General features: G+C 38.6%; 1 protein-coding gene and 7 gene segments (V, D, J or C); 4 read left to right on the top strand and 4 right to left on the bottom strand.

Annotated features, from left to right (window-relative positions):
- Positions 1–1952: 1952 nt before the first annotated feature.
- LOC129097742 (Ig kappa-b4 chain C region-like) lies at positions 1953–3749 on the bottom strand. The segment is given in 3 exon segments: positions 1953–2425; positions 3614–3689; positions 3741–3749. Coding segments are annotated over 3 exon segments (420 nt in total).
- On the top strand, positions 3620–5251 carry LOC129096938 (immunoglobulin kappa variable 4-1-like). The segment is given in 2 exon segments: positions 3620–4696; positions 4793–5251. Coding segments are annotated over 2 exon segments (393 nt in total).
- Positions 5252–6714: 1463 nt separating this feature from the next.
- LOC129097741 (Ig kappa-b4 chain C region-like) lies at positions 6715–8397 on the bottom strand. The segment is given in 3 exon segments: positions 6715–7202; positions 8047–8098; positions 8389–8397. Coding segments are annotated over 3 exon segments (399 nt in total).
- Positions 8395–9173, top strand: LOC129096937 (Ig kappa chain V region 3381-like). The segment is given in 2 exon segments: positions 8395–8644; positions 8741–9173. Coding segments are annotated over 2 exon segments (393 nt in total).
- A 1603-nt stretch (positions 9174–10776) lies between these two features.
- On the top strand, positions 10777–14846 carry LOC129096867 (gastrula zinc finger protein XlCGF57.1-like). The gene is made up of 2 exons (XM_054605549.1): positions 10777–11159; positions 12136–14846. The coding sequence occupies exons 1-2, from the start codon at positions 10967–10969 to the stop codon at positions 13683–13685; spliced, it is 1743 nt and encodes a 580-aa protein (XP_054461524.1). The 5' UTR covers positions 10777–10966; the 3' UTR covers positions 13686–14846.
- Positions 14847–14854: 8 nt separating this feature from the next.
- On the bottom strand, positions 14855–16619 carry LOC129097740 (Ig kappa-b4 chain C region-like). The segment is given in 3 exon segments: positions 14855–15361; positions 16214–16265; positions 16599–16619. Coding segments are annotated over 3 exon segments (408 nt in total).
- LOC129096936 (Ig kappa chain V region 3381-like) lies at positions 16218–17379 on the top strand. The segment is given in 2 exon segments: positions 16218–16837; positions 16934–17379. Coding segments are annotated over 2 exon segments (393 nt in total).
- A 961-nt stretch (positions 17380–18340) lies between these two features.
- On the bottom strand, positions 18341–18964 carry LOC129097739 (Ig kappa-b4 chain C region-like). The segment is given in 1 exon segment: positions 18341–18964. A coding segment is annotated over 1 exon segment (435 nt).
- Between the last annotated feature and the right edge of the window lie 1958 nt (positions 18965–20922).

Genomic DNA, 20922 nt, shown 5'->3' with positions numbered 1-20922 from the left:
GGTGACTATATATATTCAGAAAGATCAGTTCAAGTCACCTGTTTATAAAAGTAACAAAAAAGCTGTGCTTTAATTTGTCAAAATAAATGGTTTTCTGTATATTGTTAGTTTTTCCTGAGGCTGATTTGAATAGTGAGCTGTCGCAGCAGTGAGGAGGAAACAGCACGACGTGTTGGGGACAGTTCACTGACTGTGTCCTGTCTCTCTGCTCCCAGCCGTTAAGAGGCCAGTGTTGATCTTATGTCCAGGCCTTTCAGAGGCACTGACTCACTGCAGCACAATGATGATGTCACTGGTTCAGGATGCAACCAGGTTTATCACAATGATGTTCTGCTGTGATGGAGAAACACTGAATCAAGGAGCATTAACCTTCTTCCATCTGTGCTCCATGTTTAAGAAATGAGACTCTTCTATTTGGTTGCTGATCATCTTTCTCCAAGCTGGATTTGTCTAAATAACTTTCTGCTTATTTTTTTCAGGTTCATCAGGTCAAACCATCCTGACTCAGTCTCCTGGATCTCAGTCTGTTGTTCCAGGACAGACTGTCTCCATCAGATGTCAAAGCAGTGTTAGTACTAGTTGGCTGCAGTGGTACCTTCAGAAACCTGGAGAAGCTCCTAAACTCCTGATTTATCTGACTACAAGCCGTCAGTCTGGAGTTTCTCATCGTTTTAGTGGAAGTGGATCTGGGTCTGACTTGACCATCAGTGGAGTTCAGAATGAAGATTCAGGAGGTTAATACGGTTAGCAGGGTGACAGGTTGCCCCTCACACAGTGATACACCGTCACACAAAAACCTCCTCAGCTGAAGAGGAACTGATCTGCCTCAACGGCTGCACTGAAACTTAAAACAAAAAAATATTCAATAATAGTTAATTTTGAACATTTTAAAGTAAACATATTGTATTTATGCTGAAAAGTTATATTTCTTTAAGACATTATTTTATTTGAAACCATCTGCTGCACATCAAAACTAACCTCTGTTGAATTATGATTTCATTTCTTTGATGAATTTAATCCACGGAATATGATAAGACATGAACATTTAAAGTGTTAATGTTATTTACACATTTTAGAAATCTTTCAACATTTTTGAGAAATCCGAACACACTCATATTTCACACTAATTCCAAAATATGACATCATGACAAAATCATGTTTATAATATATTGTTGTCATTTTGGGGTTTTTGTATGACACTGAACAAATATATTTTATGATTGAAAGTAAAAAAAATATTTATGGCGCATTTAAATCAGTAACATTTAACTTCTGTCCTTTTGTCATCTCTTCTCTTTATGGTTGTGTGTCCTCAGCAGAAGCATTATGTAAATAGTAATAGCATAATAGGTTAGAATTACAGAAAACACTTATTTTATTTGTCTTTATGCTGATGATATATTGATTTTTATTTCAGATTTAGAAAAAAATGTCAGGCTTTTGTGCTTTTATTCAAAGGATGATGCATGTTCCTTGGAAACAAACTAAGTAATTCAAATATTATAGTTGTTACCATTGAGCCACTTCAGTTTTATGAGATGACTGGATGATTTATCATTGAAATATTCCTATCATTGGTTTTGTTTCAAAGGTTTATTATTACAGATAAATCTATGATGACTATGGCAGAAACAGATTTAAAGTTATGAAGGAGTTTATATCTATTGTTACAACAAATAATGGACCATCACTGTTTCTACTAATCGAATTATAATGAGGAATTTTATCTGAGTTTATAAACTCTTTGAATATCATACATATATAGACCTCTATCATGTAATTTGTCTTTCTAAAGTCATCATGGATAAATATAAACATTTTAATCTGCTCAGTTCTTCTACAGGATTTAGAACATTACTGTTACTTTTAAGAGAAAATCACTCAGACACTTTGATAATAATAAACATGAAACAGCTGATTTGATGAACACGTCTTTATTATCTGGAAACACTGAAATGATATTGAAACATTGCAACAAGCTGGTAAATATTGTTATTGAACCATGTCAAATAAAAGACAGAGATGGTTACAGAGTGCAGAGTGAGAGCGGGAGCAGAGTGAAACCAGCAGCAGAGTCCCAGTGAGTCAGGTCAGGACTGGGAACACTGGTCTCTCCTCAGTGTCTCTGAGAGCAGAGCCTGGGAGCCCTGGGTGGCCTCACAGGTCACAGAGCCCACCTTCCTCCACTGGTCTGCAGTGAGCCTCAGGGTGCTGCTCCAGCTGTAGTGGCCGTCCTTCTCCAGCACCCCGGGGCTCCTGCTCTCCTCCCAGCTGCTGCTGCTGCTGCTGCTGCTGCCGTCCACCTTCCAGGCCAGACTCCAGTCTGAGGGGAAGCCCTTGTTGGCCAGGCACATGAGCGTGGCCTTCCCCTGCTGCAGCTCCTCACTGGAGGGGGGCAGCACCGTCAGGGTGGGACGGGCATCACCTAGGAGACACCAATCAGCTTAGAGGACAGGGACCACACAGCTGTGCATCAACCACCAGACACTTGGACACCTTTACTGTGAGAGAGTTGATTTTCTCCTTTAAGGAGTTTCTGTCAGATGTTTTTTTCTGCTCCACCAGTCACTCACTCACACATTGTTTCACTTCCCTTTAAGAAGCCTCTCATGCATATCAGCACAGCGAGAACATCATACAGAATGATCCGAAATATATCAAACTACACTCAAAATAAAACATAAAAATTGTGCCAATTATTAAAATGTCATCCTCGTAAAAACACTTTACTAAAAATGACTTTGAAATAGTTAGTGAAAATGTAAACAAGTACAGAAAATGAACTGACTACAATCAAATGTTCTTCATGTGAATTTCAATCATTATAAAAAACTGTACAAAGATTTGAAATATCAATGCAATATTTGACATAATGAAGACGTTTGGCACATTTTTAAATACCCATCTTAATCTACACTTAATTACTTCAATTAATAATTCCGACACTGAATTTGTTTTAAAACAGTTTTCATTGAAGTGGAAATAAAATATATGTATATATTATTAAGTTTAAACATTTTTACATTTCATACTGTTTAAATTTCAGTATGAGATGGATGAGTAAATAAATGTTTAGTAAAGCTGCTCTGAGTTAGTCTCCATGATAAAGGAGGAGAAATATAAACATGAATACAAAAAGGGTATAATTAAAACAATGTATATTTTTCCGTCTCAAACATCCAACAACTACATTGAAAACATTACTTTACAGTTATTCATTTAGTATTTTTGTTCAGAGACTTACTTCCAACATCCAGTCTGGTTCCTCCACCAAAAGTCAACCACAGTGATACAAAGTCATTGAGCCGCCGTACAAAAACCTCTCACTGTAGAGAGACACGGCTCTCTGACTGTTTCAGACTGAGGTCAAACTACAAACTCTCAAGATGCAACTTTACCATTAAAGTTGGAGGTAATGATTTATTCTCTAGTTTAATGTTTTACTTTCGCAACAATTAGTTTTTTAATTGCTTCTGCTGACTTTGTTTCTTAGAGCAAAATATTTGTCAAAAACTTCATCCATGAAAGTTGAAAAGACAACTACTTTTGAAAATTAAAGAATACAAAGACAAATTACTCCTGAAATAATGAAATATTTAAACATTTGACTTACTTCCAACATCCAGTCTGGTTCCTCCACCGAACGTGCACCACAGTGATACAAAGTCATTGAGCCGCCGTACAAAAACCTCTCACTGTAGAGAGACACGGCTCTCTGACTTTGACACAAACAAACTCACCAAACACATTCACAGTTTACCCAGTTTATGTTACAACTGGGTAAACTACTTTCATAACAATTAACAAACGATACATATGTATTTAACAATTCATGTTTAAACTGTTTGGCATTCATGAGCAAAATTAACTTTTCTTTCAGTAAAACAAATTCATTATATATCAAGATATTCCTAAAGAAAAACTGTCCAACAAATCATACAAAAATTTAAATAATCATCATAAGTGCATATTTATTGTACACTATAATAAATAATGAATAACAATTTGACATACTCAAACAAAAGACTCGCCCAGCACATTCCCAGTTAACCCAGTTTTGTTATTACTGGTTATATTACTTTTAACCTGATTCACAACGATACCTATATATTTAACGATTTATTTGTAAAATGTTAGAATTGTATAAGTGATATAAACTTTTCTCTTGATAAAACAAATTGATATAAGATATTTTTAAAGATGAACTCTTCAATAAATCCTGCCAAATGTAAATAATTATTATAAATGTATGTTTATTGTCCGATATAATAAATGAAAATAAATAATTTTGTTAAAATTCGTCCTACAGTGATGATAGTTGATGTCCTAGTGAATAACGGGGAATTCAAAAAATACTGTGGAAGACTTTATTTCTAACAAACTCAAACCAAACACTAAAAAAGCACTGACACATCCCTGATCAATACTCTGATAAAGTGATTGATCCATTGATAAACAGCATCATCAGAGGGATCCATAAGTCCCTGTTGGAGTCAGTCAGAGCATTTCCATAGAGAGACACTTTGCATCAGCAGCACCATCCTCCAGTGCTCTGGGAGAGTTTATAGTCCTGAGAGTTGGACACTGGATGACTGACAGCTGTCCTTCATCACAACAGAAGACTCAGAAATCCTCCTCATCAAAAACATGACTTTGATCTCCGTCCTCATCTGGACTCTCCTCTGCTTCACTCAGGGTGAGGAAGATCATTTCTCTGTCATGTGAACATCTTTTGAGAGTAGCTGAGTTTCACCTCACCATCTCATGTCCAGTGTTTCTTCTCTCTCCTCAGGGTCTGTTGGACAAAACGTTGTCGTGACTCAGCCAGCGGCCAAATCAGTGCAGCCGGGTCAAACTGTTTCTATTGACTGTAAAGCCAGTCCGACGGTTGTTCAGTATTCTGGTTCACAATACTACCTGGCCTGGTACCAGCAGAAAACGGGAGAAGCTCCTAAACTTCTGATCTACCTAACATCAGACAGACTTTCTGAAGTCTCGTCCAAATTCAGTGGAAGTGGAGCAGGGAATGGAGTTGACTTCACTCTGACCATCAGTGGAGTTCAGGCTGTAGATGCAGCAGTTTACTATTGTCAGAGTTATCACTCTATCAACAGTCAGAATGTGTTCACACAGTGAAAAAGCGTCGTACAAAAACCTCCCTCAGTCAGAGTGAACAGAAACTGAACTGACTGCTGCAGCTGGAAGCTACTGCAGAGACTGATACACTTCACTGAGGACACAACCACACACGCACACACACACACACACACACACACACACACACACACACACACACACACACACACACACACACACACACACACACACACACACACACACACACACACACAACCGATGATTTGATCCCGAATTTAACATTTCATACAATCAATACATGTCACTGGACAAAATCTGGTTGTTTGTAGTCAGAGGTTCAAATTAAGACAAAGACTCAAACAGTTGATTAAAACCACCAGAAAGGTCCTTTATATTTAGTGTCTGAGAGTTTAAGTTGCTTCAACTATGAGAACTTTAGTCTCGGTTCAGCTGCTGTAAAATTATTTGTGACTTTCAACAACTGATTATGAACAGAACAATCGATCATGTTGCCTCAAGGCCAACTCTAGGAAGAGTCCTGGTGCTTCCACACTTCTTCCATTTCACATTTAATGAGGCCTCTGTTCTCCTGGGAACACTCAGAGCTTTAGAAATGTTTATACCTTTGACCTGATCCATCACTGAGGTCTACAGAGAGTTTATTGGACTTCATTGCTTGTTTTTGTCCTAACATGCAGTATGAATAGTCGGAAAATCATACACACAGTTGTATGTCTTTCTTAACGATGTCCAATCAATTCATTTAACCACAGGTGGACTCCAATCAAGTTCTAGACACATCTTAAGTACAATCAGAGTGAACAGGATGGACCTGACCACAATAAGGATCGACACAGCAAAGAGTCTGAATACTTACGTAAATGAGAGAATTCAGATTTTGCAAAAAGAGTATGTAAAACAATGACTTTGTCATCATAGATTATTAAGTGTAGCTTAATGGGCAAAAATTTAAATTTCATACATAATAAATTAAATCTACAACAAGATACTAACATTACTGTTTGTACTGATCCTGGTTTAAATTGCTAGATTTATTTCTCTCTATGCTGACGATATGATGCGTGTCATTCAAAATTGACAAAATACTTTAAAGACTTTTGTAATTTTATTCAAAGGATGATGCATGTTTTGAATACACCTAATGCATTTACACTGTTAGAAACAATTTGATAAGAAGAGATGACTGGATGATTTATCATTAAAAGGTTACTAGCATGAGTCTCATTCTAAAGGTTTATTATTACAGAAAAATCTATAATGACTACAGCAGAATCAGATTCAAAGTTTTATAGGCGTTCATATCTATTGGGACGACAAATAATAAACTTCTACTACTACCATCAATGTTTGTATTAATTTAAATACTAATCAGGATATTTTTCTGAGTTCATAAACTATTTGAATATCATACATATATAGACCTCTATCATGTAATTTGTCTTTCTAAAGTCATCATGGATAAATATAAACATTTTAATCTGCTCAGTTCTTCCTCAGGATTTAAAACAGTTACTGTTGCTATGAAGAGAAAATCACTCAGACACTTTGATAATAATAAACATGAAAACAGCTGATTTGATGATCACGTCTTTATTATCGGGAAACACTGAACTAATATTGAAACATTGCAACAAGCTGGTAAATATTGTTATTGAACCATGTCAAATAAAAGACAGAGATGGTTACAGAGTGCAGAGTGAGAGCGGTAGCAGAGTGAAACCAGCAGCAGAGTCCCAGTGAGTCAGGTCAGGACTGGGAACACTGGTCTCTCCTCAGTGTCTCTGAGAGCAGAGCCTGGGAGCCCTGGGTGGCCTCACAGGTCACAGAGCCCACCTTCCTCCACTGGTCTGCAGTGAGCCTCAGGGTGCTGCTCCAGCTGTAGTGGCCGTCCTTCTCCAGCACCCCGGGGCTCCTGCTCTCCTCCCAGCTGCTGCTGCTGCTGCTGCTGCTGCTGCCGTCCACCTTCCAGGCCAGACTCCAGTCTGAGGGGAAGCCCTTGTTGGCCAGGCACATGAGCGTGGCCTTCCCCTGCTGCAGCTCCTCACTGGAGGGGGGCAGCACCGTCAGGGTGGGACGGGCATCACCTAGGAGACACCAATCAGCTTAGAGGACAGGGACCACACAGCTGTGCATCAACCACCAGACACTTGGACACCTTTACTGTGAGAGAGTTGATTTTCTCCTTTAAGGAGTTTCTGTCAGATGTTTTTTTCTGCTCCACCAGTCACTCACTCACACATTGTTTCACTTCCCTTTAAGAAGCCTCTCATGCATATCAGCACAGAAAGAGTCCTCATATGACCTGATATGCATCAAACTGAACTGGAAATACTAAATATTATCTTATTGTATAATAAAATATAAAATAATGTATGATATCAAATTTTACATTTCAAAATTGGAAAAATAGTTGTCGGTTAATAAAATACAGTATATATGTGTATAAAACATTCTTAGAAGTCCTGCTAAAAAAAAAAAGACTTACTCTCTAAAGCCCTCAGCAGTGATAAAGTTCAGATCAGAACTATTGTTAATAATTGACGACCAAAATCTACGACTTGAAAAACCAAAAGCCTCAGAAAACTCTCAAACTAATGTAAAAGACAATCAGAGACATACGATCAGAGATTTAGCAGCATTTTTTACGTTTTTCTCTTCATTCTCACTGTTTAAAACTATTTTAACTAAACTTCAAACTACTTAAAACCGAGAGTTAAACACCAAAATTTTTAAAAATGTTTAAAGAGAAGTTCAGTAAAGCTGCTTGACTTTAACTTCAAGGTTAAAGAGGAGAAAAGAACAATAACATTCAGTCTATAAAATAATTTAGATCAGTCCAATTAATAATCAAATCTACTACAATGATCAGAAACATAAATTAAAACTATAACAGATGATACAATAATAAATATTTGAGCAGAAACTTACTTCCAACATCCAGTCTGGTTCCTCCACCAAACGTCCACCACAGTGATACAAACTGATTGAGTCGCCGTACAAAAACCTCTCACTGTAGAGACACGGCTCTCTGACTTTGAACACAACAAACTCAACATGAGCATTTCCTGTTTTTATAGTAATAACATTTTATTTATGTTTTTTCAAACAGCAACACAATTGTACGTAATTAACGACATTATTGTAGAAATATTTTTAAATTTGTCTGAAAGTAAAATTGATCTCTTTAATATTAAATGAAAACAGACACAAGACGCTCTGAAAGAAAATCTTTCTGCAGCCATCAAAGCAAATCCACATATAAATGATCACTTGATCCATTGATAAACAGCATCATCAGAGGGATCCATAAGTCCCTGTTGGAGTCAGTCAGAGCATTTCCATAGAGAGCCACTTTGCATCAGCAGCACCATCCTCCAGTGCTCTGGGAGAGTTTATAGTCCTGAGAGTTGGACACTGGATGACTGACAGCTGTCCTTCATCACAACAGAAGACGCAGAAATCCTCCTCATCAAAAACATGACTTTGATCTCCGTCCTCATCTGGACTCTCCTCTGCTTCACTCAGGGTGAGGAAGATCATTTCTCTGTCATGTGAACATCTTTTGAGAGTAGCTGAGTTTCACCTCACCATCTCATGTCCAGTGTTTCTTCTCTCTCCTCAGGGTCTGTTGGACAAAACGTTGTCTTGACTCAGCCAGCGGCCAAATCAGTGCAGCCGGGTCAAACTGTTTCTATTGACTGTAAAGCCAGTCCGACGGTTGTTCAGTATTCTGGTTCACAATACTTCCTGGCCTGGTACCAGCAGAAAACGGGAGAAGCTCCTAAACTTCTGATCTACAGAACATCAGACAGACTTTCCGAAGTCTCGTCCAAATTCAGTGGAAGTGGAGCAGGGAATGGAGTTGACTTCACTCTGACCATCAGTGGAGTTCAGGCTGTAGATGCAGCAGTTTACTATTGTCAGAGTTATCACTCTATCAACAGTCAGCATGTGTTCACACAGTGAAAAAGCGTCGTACAAAAACCTCCCTCAGTCAGAGTGAACAGAAACTGAACTGACTGCTGCAGCTGGAAGCTACTGCAGAGACTGATACACTCCACTGAGGACACACAACACACACACACACACACACACACACACACACACACACACACACACACACACACACACACACACACACACACACACACACACACACACACACACACACACACACACACACACACACACACACACACACTCTCTAACATTCAAACAATCCACATCAAACTTCAACCACCTCAAAGTTTCCTAACACCTGATTTTATCTCCCGTCTTAAGCTTTTACAAGCAGTAATTAAACAATAAATATATGTTTCTAACACATTATACCAAACTATGATATGGATGTATTTAATTTAAGGACATCTGTATTTCTATCTTTGTAACAGCTATAAGTCCTTTATGAAGCATTCAAAACATGAGTATAAACAGTTTACTATGGCTAAATAATACACGTTAACTTGTATCATATATTAACTGTATCATCTATTAACTGTATCATCTATTAAGTCAGACAAGAGCAGAAGTTCTCACATGAAACATTACAAAGCAAACAAAGAGATTTTTCTTTCATCCCAGACTCTGTCACCAAATAAATCTATTTAGTGAGCGTCTGTTCAATCATGTCGGGATATATATGTTTTCTTTCCTTTACCATGTCTTCCTATGCAGCACTAACATGTGTTCTAATGATTTGTGAGATACTAAAGTATATTTCTGATTATAATCCACTTGGATACAAATAACCTGTAAATTAAACGGACCAACCCTACAGGCTGTTTTCATGATTTTGAGATCCCATTTACCAGTCACATAGTGTCAGGAACAATGCTGTGCAATAACCTGTACATTTTTTATATGTTATAGTTTAAATGTTCATTCTGTACACATGCACTGTACACCTCTGTTGCTCTCCCTGAGGTTTCTTCGTTTTTTTCCCATGTTAAAGTGTTGTTTTGGGGAGAGAGGAGGTTGTATGTTGTACAGATTGTAAAGTGTTTATTTTTTATACTGGGCAATATAAATAAAAATGAATTTAATTTCTATATATACTATCATATACACCTATAATAATATTTTTATTAAAAAAAACAAGGCTGTAAAACAACAGAAATCTCAACAGAGAGGTCCAACAAAGCAGAACTAACTAAGGTCAAATAGATGAAAGTAAAAACCAATCAGTTCAGTAAGAACAAACTAAGAATGAAATAAATTCTTAAAATCATTTAGTCAAATTAAATAATACCATCAATGATAAGATCGAGTCTCTAAAAATGTGTTTAAAGAAGTGATTTAAAAGAGATTATGTCTGATAGACTTTTCTCCTCAAAGCCAAGGGGTCCTGATGGCAGAAGCACGGTCACCTTTAGTTTTTAGACTCGAGTTTTGAGCAGCCAGAAGGGCCCAACCTGAGGACCCAAGGCTGCCAGCTGGCTCCTAAGGGCTCAACATGTCTTCTTTATATTTTTTGGCCAGACCCATAACCCTCCTCATGTATACAAAGAAACCTGTTAGCTGTCTGTCTATTTCTGTGTAAGTGCATTGACATGAATAAAGACAATAAAGCTGATTCGGTTTCATTAAGACACACAGACGTTTTATTTTGAAGGTTACCAACAGGACCCGGAAGTACTTGCTGCTAGAACAAGATGGCGCCTCGCTGAAGATGCCTCGAGACTTTACCGACGTTCCTCTCTTTTAAACCCTTTATCTAACACAAACAGGAATCTGAATCTCCAGATAGACTACGATCCTAGCAGGAAGTTAGCTTAGCTTGCTAGCTTGAAATCAACAACCACTTATCTGACAAACGTGTGTTGGAACGTGTTTTGTAATTGTTTAAAACATGTCTAAAGCACAAATACTGAGATCTTTAGTCAACCAGCGACTCACTGCAGCTGCTGAAGAGATATTTGAGCTGTTTGAAAGAACGATAGCAGAGCACGAGGAGGAACTTTCTCGTTCTAAAGAGGAGAACGAGCGACAACGGAAACTCCTGGACGCTGTTTTCAACCCTGAAGTCCGGATTCAAAGAGCAGGTGTGTTCACTCCTTCTCTCAGTGTTCACTCTGTTTACACTGTAGACTGTGTAAAAGTAGCAGAAGAAGTTCATGTTGAGTTTAAAGTTCATGTTGACATCAGTTCATTGTGGGTCAACTTCCCCTGAATGGTTGTTTATTCTGTTCAAAGCAGCTGCCACTAAAAAGAGTGTGCCCATATTGTGAACGTTACAGTAAAGACTTCTTAGAGTGACAAAGTAAGACATTTTTGTCACTTTAAAAAGATCTTCTGCTGACATTAATGACAGACAAGATGGCGTTTTGTTGTTAAATGTTCCACGATAGTGAAAGTGATTAATGTTTTAGAGAATCTGGGTTATGACGGGGTGAATTCATGTGTATCAAAATATTCTGCTTTTGCATTCTAACAAACTAAGAATAAATATATTTGTTTTTAATAATTTGGTAAAATTAAATAATATAATCAATAATAAAATATACCAATAAACCGATGACATCACATATAAGCCAGTCTGTAAAAATGGGTTTTAAGAAGTGATTTAAAAGAGCTGATTTATGAGAAAATGACTCTACTTCTCTCTTGATTTATAAGATAAGATAAGATAATCCTTTATTAGTCCCCCCCGGGGTCTTCGGGACTGGTACCACACAGGACGTCTTCCATAGCTGTGGTACCCTCCCCAGCTTCAACCTCGAGTTGAAGACGTGCTCCACTATCCTGCACAGCTGGTCTGCGCAGGACCTGAGGAGCCTTGAGCTGATGCCGTCCGGACCCGTGGCTTTTCTCACCTTTATTCTCTTCAGTTCTTTTCTCACCTGGTTATTTGAGAGGGACAAGTTGGGGGAAGGGGGCTGTGTGTTGTAGGTTGTTGGTTAAGAATGTCCTGGGTTCTTAATAATTTAGAACCAGTTCCGATTCAGAGCCGGGATTCGGAGAAGTACACAAAACTATGAGTATGTGATACATTTACACAACGTGTTTGTCTTTTTTCAGTATTTCCTGCAAACCTCAAGAAGTTTACAGTGGTTAAAGAAGAGGTTCTACCTGAGCAGCAGGAATGGAGCTCCAGTCTGGACCAGGAGGACCCAGAGCCCCCACACATTAAAGAGGAACAGGAGGAACTCTGGACCAGTCAGGAGGGAGAGCAGCTTCAAGGACTGGAGGAGTCTGATACCAAGTTCTCATTCACTCCTCTGAAGAGAGAAGAAGATGAAGAGGAAGCTCAGTCCTCACAGCTTCATCAAAGACAAACTGAACAGATGAAAACAGAAGCTGATGAAGAGGACTGTGGAGGACCAGAACCAGACAGGAACTCAGATCCAGATAGACATCCAGAACCAGATACTGATGAGAAGACTGTAGACTCTTCTGAACCTGAGACTGATGACAGTAGTGATTGGGAGGAGACTCAGGAACCTCAGTCAGATTTAAACCCTCTGCAAAACAATGAAGTAAAAGTAAGTCATATCGACTGTAATACGGAAAACTCATCAATCAGCTCCTCTGAATGTGCTAGAAGCTTTTGCAACAAGGGACATCTGAAGAAACACACTGGAGGCTATTTAGGAGAACACCTGAGAATCCATTCTCAGGAGAAACCTTTCAGTTGTTCAGTTTGTAGTAAAGGTTTCACACTAAAAGGAGCTCTAAGACAACACTTGCTGGTCCACACAGGGGAGAAACCTTTCAGTTGTTCAATTTGCAGTAAAGGTTTCACACTAAAAGGAGCTCTAAGACAACACTTGCTGGTCCACACAGGGGAGAAACCTTTCAGTTGTTCAGTTTGTAGTGAAGGTTTCGCACTAAAAGGAGCTCTGAGACAACACTTGCTGGTCCACACGGGAGAGAAACCTTTCAGTTGTTCAGTTTGTAGTAAGGGTTTCACACAAAAAGGATCTCTGAGACAACACTTGCTGGTCCACACAGGGGAGAAACCTTTCAGTTGTTCAGTTTGTAGTATGGTTTTCACACAAAAAGGACATCTGAGACAACACTTGCTGGTCCACACGGGAGAGAAACCTTTCAGTTGTTCAGTTTGTAGTAAGGGTTTCACACAAAAAGGATCTCTGAGACAACACTTGCTGGTCCACACAGGGGAGAAACCTTTCAGTTGTTCAGTTTGTAGTATGGTTTTCACACAAAAAGGACATCTGAGACAACACTTGCTCGTCCACACAGGGGAGAAACCTTTCAGTTGTTCAGTTTGTAGTAAAGGTTTCGCACTAAAAGGAGCTCTGAGACAACACTTGTTCGTCCACACAGGGGAGAAACCTTTCAGTTGTTCAGTTTGTAGTAAAGGTTTCTCACAAAAAGTAGCTCTGAGACAACACTTGCTGGTCCACACGGGAGAGAAACCATTTAGTTGTTCAGTTTGTAGTAAGGATTTCGCACGAAATACAAATCTGAGACAACACTTGCTGGTCCACACAGGGGAGAAACCTTTCAGTTGTTCAGTTTGTAGTAAGAGTTTCACACAAAAGACACATCTGAGACAACACTCACTCGTCCACGCAGGGGAGAAACCATTCAGTTGCGTTGTTTGAGATCCAAGTTTTGCTCGGCTCTGTTAGGTCAATAAACACAAGTGTGTTGGCGAGCGCAACAGAAGTAAATGAAGCTGAAGAAATGCTTTTTAAGACAGTTTTTTCAAGAGCAAGGTTAAGACTCGGTAGATGAAGCTACTCAAACAATTTTTTCTCTGTATCGGTATTTGTGTTTTACTACCATTTGTTGTTCTAGATGGTAAGTTAATAATTTAAAGAACTAACTCCAAATAACAAAATGTGTTAACAATTTAATTGTCTTGAAATGCTCAAACTGTATTTGGGGTTATTGAAGTCAGAAGTCTACCGACTAACTTCAATTGGACACAATCCAACAGCTGAGGTGTTGGATTTTCCTATTTGCCTTTTATATGATGGGTTCAGATTTTTCAAGCTTGGGTTCATGTCTGTTGCTGTAGTTTTTCTTTTAGTGGGTGTCTTTGTCCTCGGGCTATAAATATGTTTTGTATGCAATATCTTATTAGAAAGTAACTAGCTCTCAAATAAATGTAGTGGAGTATTTTCCCTTTATGCTGATTTAAATTGCTACTCCGGTACATTTCAGATGGAAAGATGGTGCTACACTCGTGACGAGAGATTCTCTAGTTATATTGGTCACTCTTCAGACTAAGACTTTATATTGAAGACGTACAGTGAGTTACATTTAATCACAATGCATTTGTATCAATAACAACCAGTGGTGCAAAGTTACCTGTCATGTCTCAGATCAGTTGTAAGCAGTTCCACCAAAGAGACATTTCCACTCTAAACTTATTAAATATCTCATGGTTCCATTTAAATAAGTGTTTCCTGGCGAGGAGATTGTTTTTTACATTTTTTTTATGAGTTTATAAATCACTAAAGTTTCCTACATTCCTTATGTCCTCTCTTTCATTCATCATTGTGGTTCTTTAGCAGAATATAAATAGTTCCTGGTTTAAAGTTGCAGGATTTTACTCTTTATGCTGATGATATACTACTCATTATTTGATTTTGAATATAAAGCATTTATAACCTCTATCATGTATTCTTAAAATGTCTTTATACCGTCATTTCAGAGAAATTAAAACATTTTCATCAGATCAGTTCTTCCTCAGGATTTAGAACAGTTACTGTTACTATAAAGAGAAAATCACATATTTGGAAAATAATAAACATGAAACAGCTGATTTGATGAACACGTCTTTATTATCTGGAAACACTGAACTAATATTGAAACATTGCAACAAGCTGGTAAATATTGTTATTGAACCATGTCAAATAAAAGACAGAGATGGTTACAGAGTGCAGAGTGAGAGCGGTAGCAGAGTGAAACCAGCAGCAGAGTCCCAGTGAGTCAGGTCAGGACTGGGAACACTGGTCTCTCCTCAGTGTCTCTGAGAGCAGAGCCTGGGAGCCCTGGGTGGCCTCACAGGTCACAGAGCCCACCTTCCTCCACTGGTCTGCAGTGAGCCTCAGGGTGCTGCTCCAGCTGTAGTGGCCGTCCTTCTCCAGCACCCCGGGGCTCCTGCTCTCCTCCCAGCTGCTGCTGCTGCTGCTGCTGCTGCCGTCCACCTTCCAGGCCAGACTCCAGTCTGAGGGGAAGCCCTTGTTGGCCAGGCACATGAGCGTGGCCTTCCCCTGCTGCAGCTCCTCACTGGAGGGGGGCAGCACCGTCAGGGTGGGACGGGCATCACCTAGGAGACACCAATCAGCTTAGAGGACAGGGACCACACAGCTGTCCATCAACCACCAGACACTTGGACACCTTTACTGTGAGAGAGTTGATTTTCTCCTTTAAGGAGTTTCTGTCAGATGTTTTTTTCTGCTCCACCAGTCACTCACTCACACATTGTTTCACTTCCCTTTAAGAAGCCTCTCATGCATATCAGCACAGAAAGAGTCCTCATATCACCTGATATACATCAAACTGAACTGGAAATACTAAATATTATCTTATTGTATAATAAAATATAAAATAATGTATGATATCAAATTTTACATTTCAAAATTTGAAAAATAGTTGTCGGTTGAAAACATTAATAAAATACAGTATATATGTATACTTCTTAGAAGTCCTGCTACATAAAAAAAAAAGACTTACTCTCTAAAGCCCTCAGCAGTGATAAAGTTCAGATCAGAACTATTGTTAATAATTGACGACCAAAATCTACGACTTGAAAAACCAAAAGCCTCAGAAAACTCTCAAACTAATGTAAAAGACAATCAGAGACATAAGATCAGAGATTTAGCAGCATTTTTTAAGGTTTTTTCTCTTCATTCTCACTGTTTAAAACTATTTTAACTAAACTTCAAACTATTTAAAACCGAGAGTTAAACACCAAAATTTTAAAAAATGTTTAAAGAGAAGTTCAGTAAAGCTGCTTGACTTTAACTTCAAGGTTAAAGAGGAGAAAAGAACAATAACATTCAGTCTATAAAATAATTTAGATCAGTCCAATTAAGAATCAAATCTACTACAATGTTCAGACACATAAATTAAAACTATAACAGATGATACAATCATAAATATTTGAGCAGAAACTTACTTCCAACATCCAGTCTGGTTCCTCCACCAAACGTCCACCACAGTGATACAAACTGATTGAGTCGCCGTACAAAAACCTCTCACTGTAGAGACACGGCTCTCTGACTTTGAACACAACAAACTCAACATGAGCATTTCCTGTTTTTATAGTAATAACATTTTATTCATGTTTTTTCAAACAGCAACACAATTGTTAAGTATTAAGCTCATTATTAAAGAAATATTGTAAAAGTTGTCTGAAAGTAAAATTGATCTCTTTAATATTAAATGAAAACAGACACAAGACTTTCTGAAAGAAAATCTTTCTGCAGCCATCAAAGCAAATCCACATATAAATGATCACTTGTCCATCATTAATCAATACTCTGATTGATCCATTGATAAACAGCATCATCAGAGGGATCCATAAGTCCCTGTTGGAGTCAGTCAGAGCATTTCCATAGAGAGCCACTTTGCATCAGCAGCACCATCCTCCAGTGCTCTGGGAGAGTTTATAGTCCTGAGAGTTGGACACTGGATGACTGACAGCTGTCCTTCATCACAACAGAAGACTCAGAAATCCTCCTCATCAAAAACATGACTTTGATCTCCGTCCTCATCTGGACTCTCCTCTGCTTCACTCAGGGTGAGGAAGATCATTTCTCTGTCATGTGAACATCTTTTGAGAGTAGCTGAGTTTCACCTCACCATCTCATGTCCAGTGTTTCTTCTCTCTCCTCAGGGTCTGTTGGACAAAACGTTGTCTTGACTCAGCCAGCGGCCAAATCAGTGCAGCCGGGTCAAACTGTTTCTATTGACTGTAAAGCCAGTCCGACGGTTGCTCGGTATTCTGGTTCACAATACTTCCTGGCCTGGTACCAGCAGAAAACGGGAGAAGCTCCTAAACTTCTGATCTACAGAACATCAGACAGACTTTCTGAAGTCTCGTCCAAATTCAGTGGAAGTGGAGCAGGGAATGGAGTTGACTTCACTCTGACCATCAGTGGAGTTCAGGCTGTAGATGCAGCAGTTTACTATTGTCAGAGTTATCACTCTATCAACAGTCAGAATGTGTTCACACAGTGAAAAAGCGTCGTACAAAAACCTCCCTCAGTCAGAGTGAACAGAAACTGAACTGACTGCTGCAGCTGGAAGCTACTGCAGAGACTGATACACTTCACTGAGGACACACAACCACACACACACGCACGCACGCACACACACACAACCAATGATTTGATGATTTGATCCCGAATTTAACATTTCATACAATCAATACATGTCACTGGACAAAATCTGGTTGTTTGTAGTCAGAGGTTCAAATTAAGACAAAGACTCAAACAGTTGATTAAAACCACCAGAAAGGTCCTTTATATTTAGTGTCTGAGAGTTTAAGTTGCTTCAACTATGAGAACTTTAGTCTCGGTTCAGCTGCTGTAAAATTATTTGTGACTTTCAACAACTGATTATGAACAGAACAATCGATCATGTTGCCTCAAGGCCAACTCTAGGAAGAGTCCTGGTGCTTCCACACTTCTTCCATTTCACATTTAATGAGGCCTCTGTTCTCCTGGGAACACTCAGAGCTTTAGAAATGTTTATACCTTTGACCTGATCCATCACTGAGGTCTACAGAGAGTTTATTGGACTTCATTGCTTGTTTTTGTCCTAACATGCAGTATGAATAGTCGGAAAATCATACACACAGTTGTATGTCTTTCTTAACGATGTCCAATCAATTCATTTAACCACAGGTGGACTCCAATCAAGTTCTAGACACATCTTAAGTACAATCAGAGTGAACAGGATGGACCTGACCACAATAAGGATCGACACAGCAAAGAGTCTGAATACTTACGTAAATGAGAGAATTCAGATTTTGCAAAAAGAGTATGTAAAACAATGACTTTGTCATCATAGATTATTAAGTGTAGCTTGATGGGCAAAATTTTTAATTTCATACATAATAAATTAAATCTACAACAAGATACTAACATTACTGTTTGTACTGATCCTGGTTTAAATTGTTAGATTTATTTCTCTCTATGCTGACGATATAATGCGTGTCATTCAAAATTGACAAAATACTTTAAAGACTTTTGTAATTTTATTCGAAGGATGATGCATGTTTTGAATACACCTAATGCATTTACACTGTTAGAAACAATTTGATAAGAAGAGAGGCAGTGAGCCTCAGGGTGCTGCTCCAGCTGTAGTGGCCGTCCTTCTCCAGCACCCCGGGGCTCCTGCTCTCCTCCCAGCTGCTGCTGCTGCTGCTGCTGCCGCCGTCCACCTTCCAGGCCAGACTCCAGTCTGAGGGGAAGCCCTTGTTGGCCAGGCACATGAGCGTGGCCTTCCCCTGCTGCAGCTCCTCACTGGAGGGGGTCAGCACCGTCAGGGTGGGGGGGACTCCACCCACTGGAGGAGGAGACAGAGGGACAATATGAAGAAAGTTCATACAAAGAGAGAATGAGCTCCACCCTGTTGGTCGCAGCAGAGGAGCCTGCTGGTTCTGTGGGTTGTTTTCAGATCGAATGAAACTGGTCTTCAGTGTTTCACTTCTGTCTCTGAGCTCAGTAACCATGGCAACAGACAGGCATCACTGCTGAACCATAGCAACAGACAGGTTTCACTACTGAACATAAGATAAGATAATCCTTTATTAGTCCCGCAGCGGGGAAATTTGCAATAAATAAAGTTTCAAGACGGAAACTTTTAACGTTTAATCAACAAAGTTAAACATCAGGGATAAATAATTAAATGTAATATATTCTAGCAGGAAAGAGAGACTTTAAGTTGATCTTCTAAATGTTTCAACTATTAAACTCAAACTCATAAAACACGATGTCTGTTTGTTCTCTTCACTTACGCACCAGGGGTCAATGCTGAACCATCACAAGAGACTTCACTATTCAAAGACTTTAAATCCTCAACAGAACTCAAACCAATTAATCTAACAGCATATTGTTGTAAAAAAAATTAAGTGATATATTTGTGTGTTGAATAAAAAAAATGTGACACAGGCAATGTTTACAGATCATACACTATCAAAAGAAATGCTTGGTAGATTTCTACAGCTGAAATTTTGAATAATTACATTTAAATGAACTTTTATTCTTTTGTCACACTTTTAAACAATACATTTCTTTGAGGGTGAACTTGTGATTCAAAATATTGTCTTAATTCTTTTTGGCTGTGTGAAATTCTTCACCAACATGCTGTTTTTCAAAATGATACGCATGACTCTATTTTTTGTATTAATCTAATGGACAAACACTGTAACACCAGGAGTGTCACCAGAGACACCAAACACCCATTTTAACACTGCAAATATATAATTATTGTAATCAGTGGGTCATAGGCTGAATCACCATAATGTTCCCTCCTTCAGAGATAGATAATGACTTAACTGACATTAATTCAAATAAATGTAGTGGAGTATTTTCCCTTTATGCTGATTTAAATTGCTACTCCGGTACATTTCAGATGGAAAGAACGTGCTACACTAGTGAAGAGAGATTCTCTAGTTATATTGGTCACTCTTCAGACTAAGACTTTATATTAAAGACGTACAGTGAGTTACATTTAATCACAATGCATTTGTATCAATAACAACCAGTGGTGCAAAGTTACCTGTCATGTCTCAGATTAGTTGTAAGCAGTTCCACCAAAGAGACATTTCCACTCTAAACTTATGAAATATCTCATGGTTTTATTTAAATAAGTGTTTGTTCGATGCCCAAGTTATCCAATATTACCTAAAAAAAGTATATGAATACAAATAAGTGTAGCAGAAGGACAGGGCTGTTTGTAAATTGCATTCTGCTGCTTTTTTCCATTTTTTGTAATAAAATACTCTGTTCCAAGTAAAAGTCCTGCATTCATATGTGCTACAACACCACACCTTTTAAAGATTACTATAACTAATGACAAAATGCTGCTTATATCATGGAATCTGTAATAATAATAATCCAATAATATAATGAACTGTATGATGTAACAACATTCACAGGTTCAAGTCCATTTATGGCGTGTCCAACTCCACCTTTGTTAGTTAATCATAGTTGTGTTTTGGGTGTAACATGATATAAACCTCATCTCCCATTCCGGCGAACTGGACAAACAGGTAGTTTTCTGAAAGGGAAAATGTAGTTTTTAAAAGGTTTAACGCCAACAAATAAGGATTGAAGCAGAATATTGAGTTGGATTAACCCTCCTGTCGTGTTCATTTGTCCCCCCTTACTTTAGTGTTCCCGGTCAAATTTCACTGGTCTGTTTTAACTGCTCTTACATTAACACAAAAACCATTAATCATCACCAAATTTTATTTAACACCTTTTTAAGCTGTAAACAATGTCTCAGACTAGTGGTTTACATGAATAACTGCTGTGAATATACAAAGACTAGACCCTGAAAATGTATCGCTAAATTCAGTCCAGAGCCTCTCTGACAGAAAATTGCCTCATCAGTCGCCTACTCATTGTGTTCACAGAGTAAAATGAGAGGCACAAATAAAGGTTTATATAGGGGGAAAGTGAGAAGATATGAAACATTGTTTAGTCTGGAAGGTGTGGTTCACGTGGGGGGATGGCACATAAGCGCGGGATAGCACAGGTGCCGTGACCCCACTAATCTCATCTATCCCACTCTCTCAGCTCATGGTGAGCAAGTGGTGTCGGGGGGGCTTTGGAACTGCCAGTCGGCAGTGCCGAAAGCTGAGTTCATCTCAGG

This window comes from Anoplopoma fimbria, chromosome 10 (assembly GCF_027596085.1).
Source record: "Anoplopoma fimbria isolate UVic2021 breed Golden Eagle Sablefish chromosome 10, Afim_UVic_2022, whole genome shotgun sequence".
In the NCBI taxonomy this organism is placed as follows: domain Eukaryota; kingdom Metazoa; phylum Chordata; class Actinopteri; order Perciformes; family Anoplopomatidae; genus Anoplopoma; species Anoplopoma fimbria.
Note: the sequence above shows the minus strand (reverse complement) of the source record. Positions and strands in the feature narration are given on the sequence as shown.

Bases quoted from the DNA above. Each gene is read 5' to 3' on its own strand.
- LOC129096867 (XM_054605549.1), top strand. From the start codon at position 10,967: ATGTCTAAAGCACAAATACTGAGATCTTTAGTCAACCAGCGACTCACT. The intron at 11,160-12,135 runs GTGTGTTCACTC...GTCTTTTTTCAG, and splicing joins AGTCCGGATTCAAAGAGCAG to TATTTCCTGCAAACCTCAAG.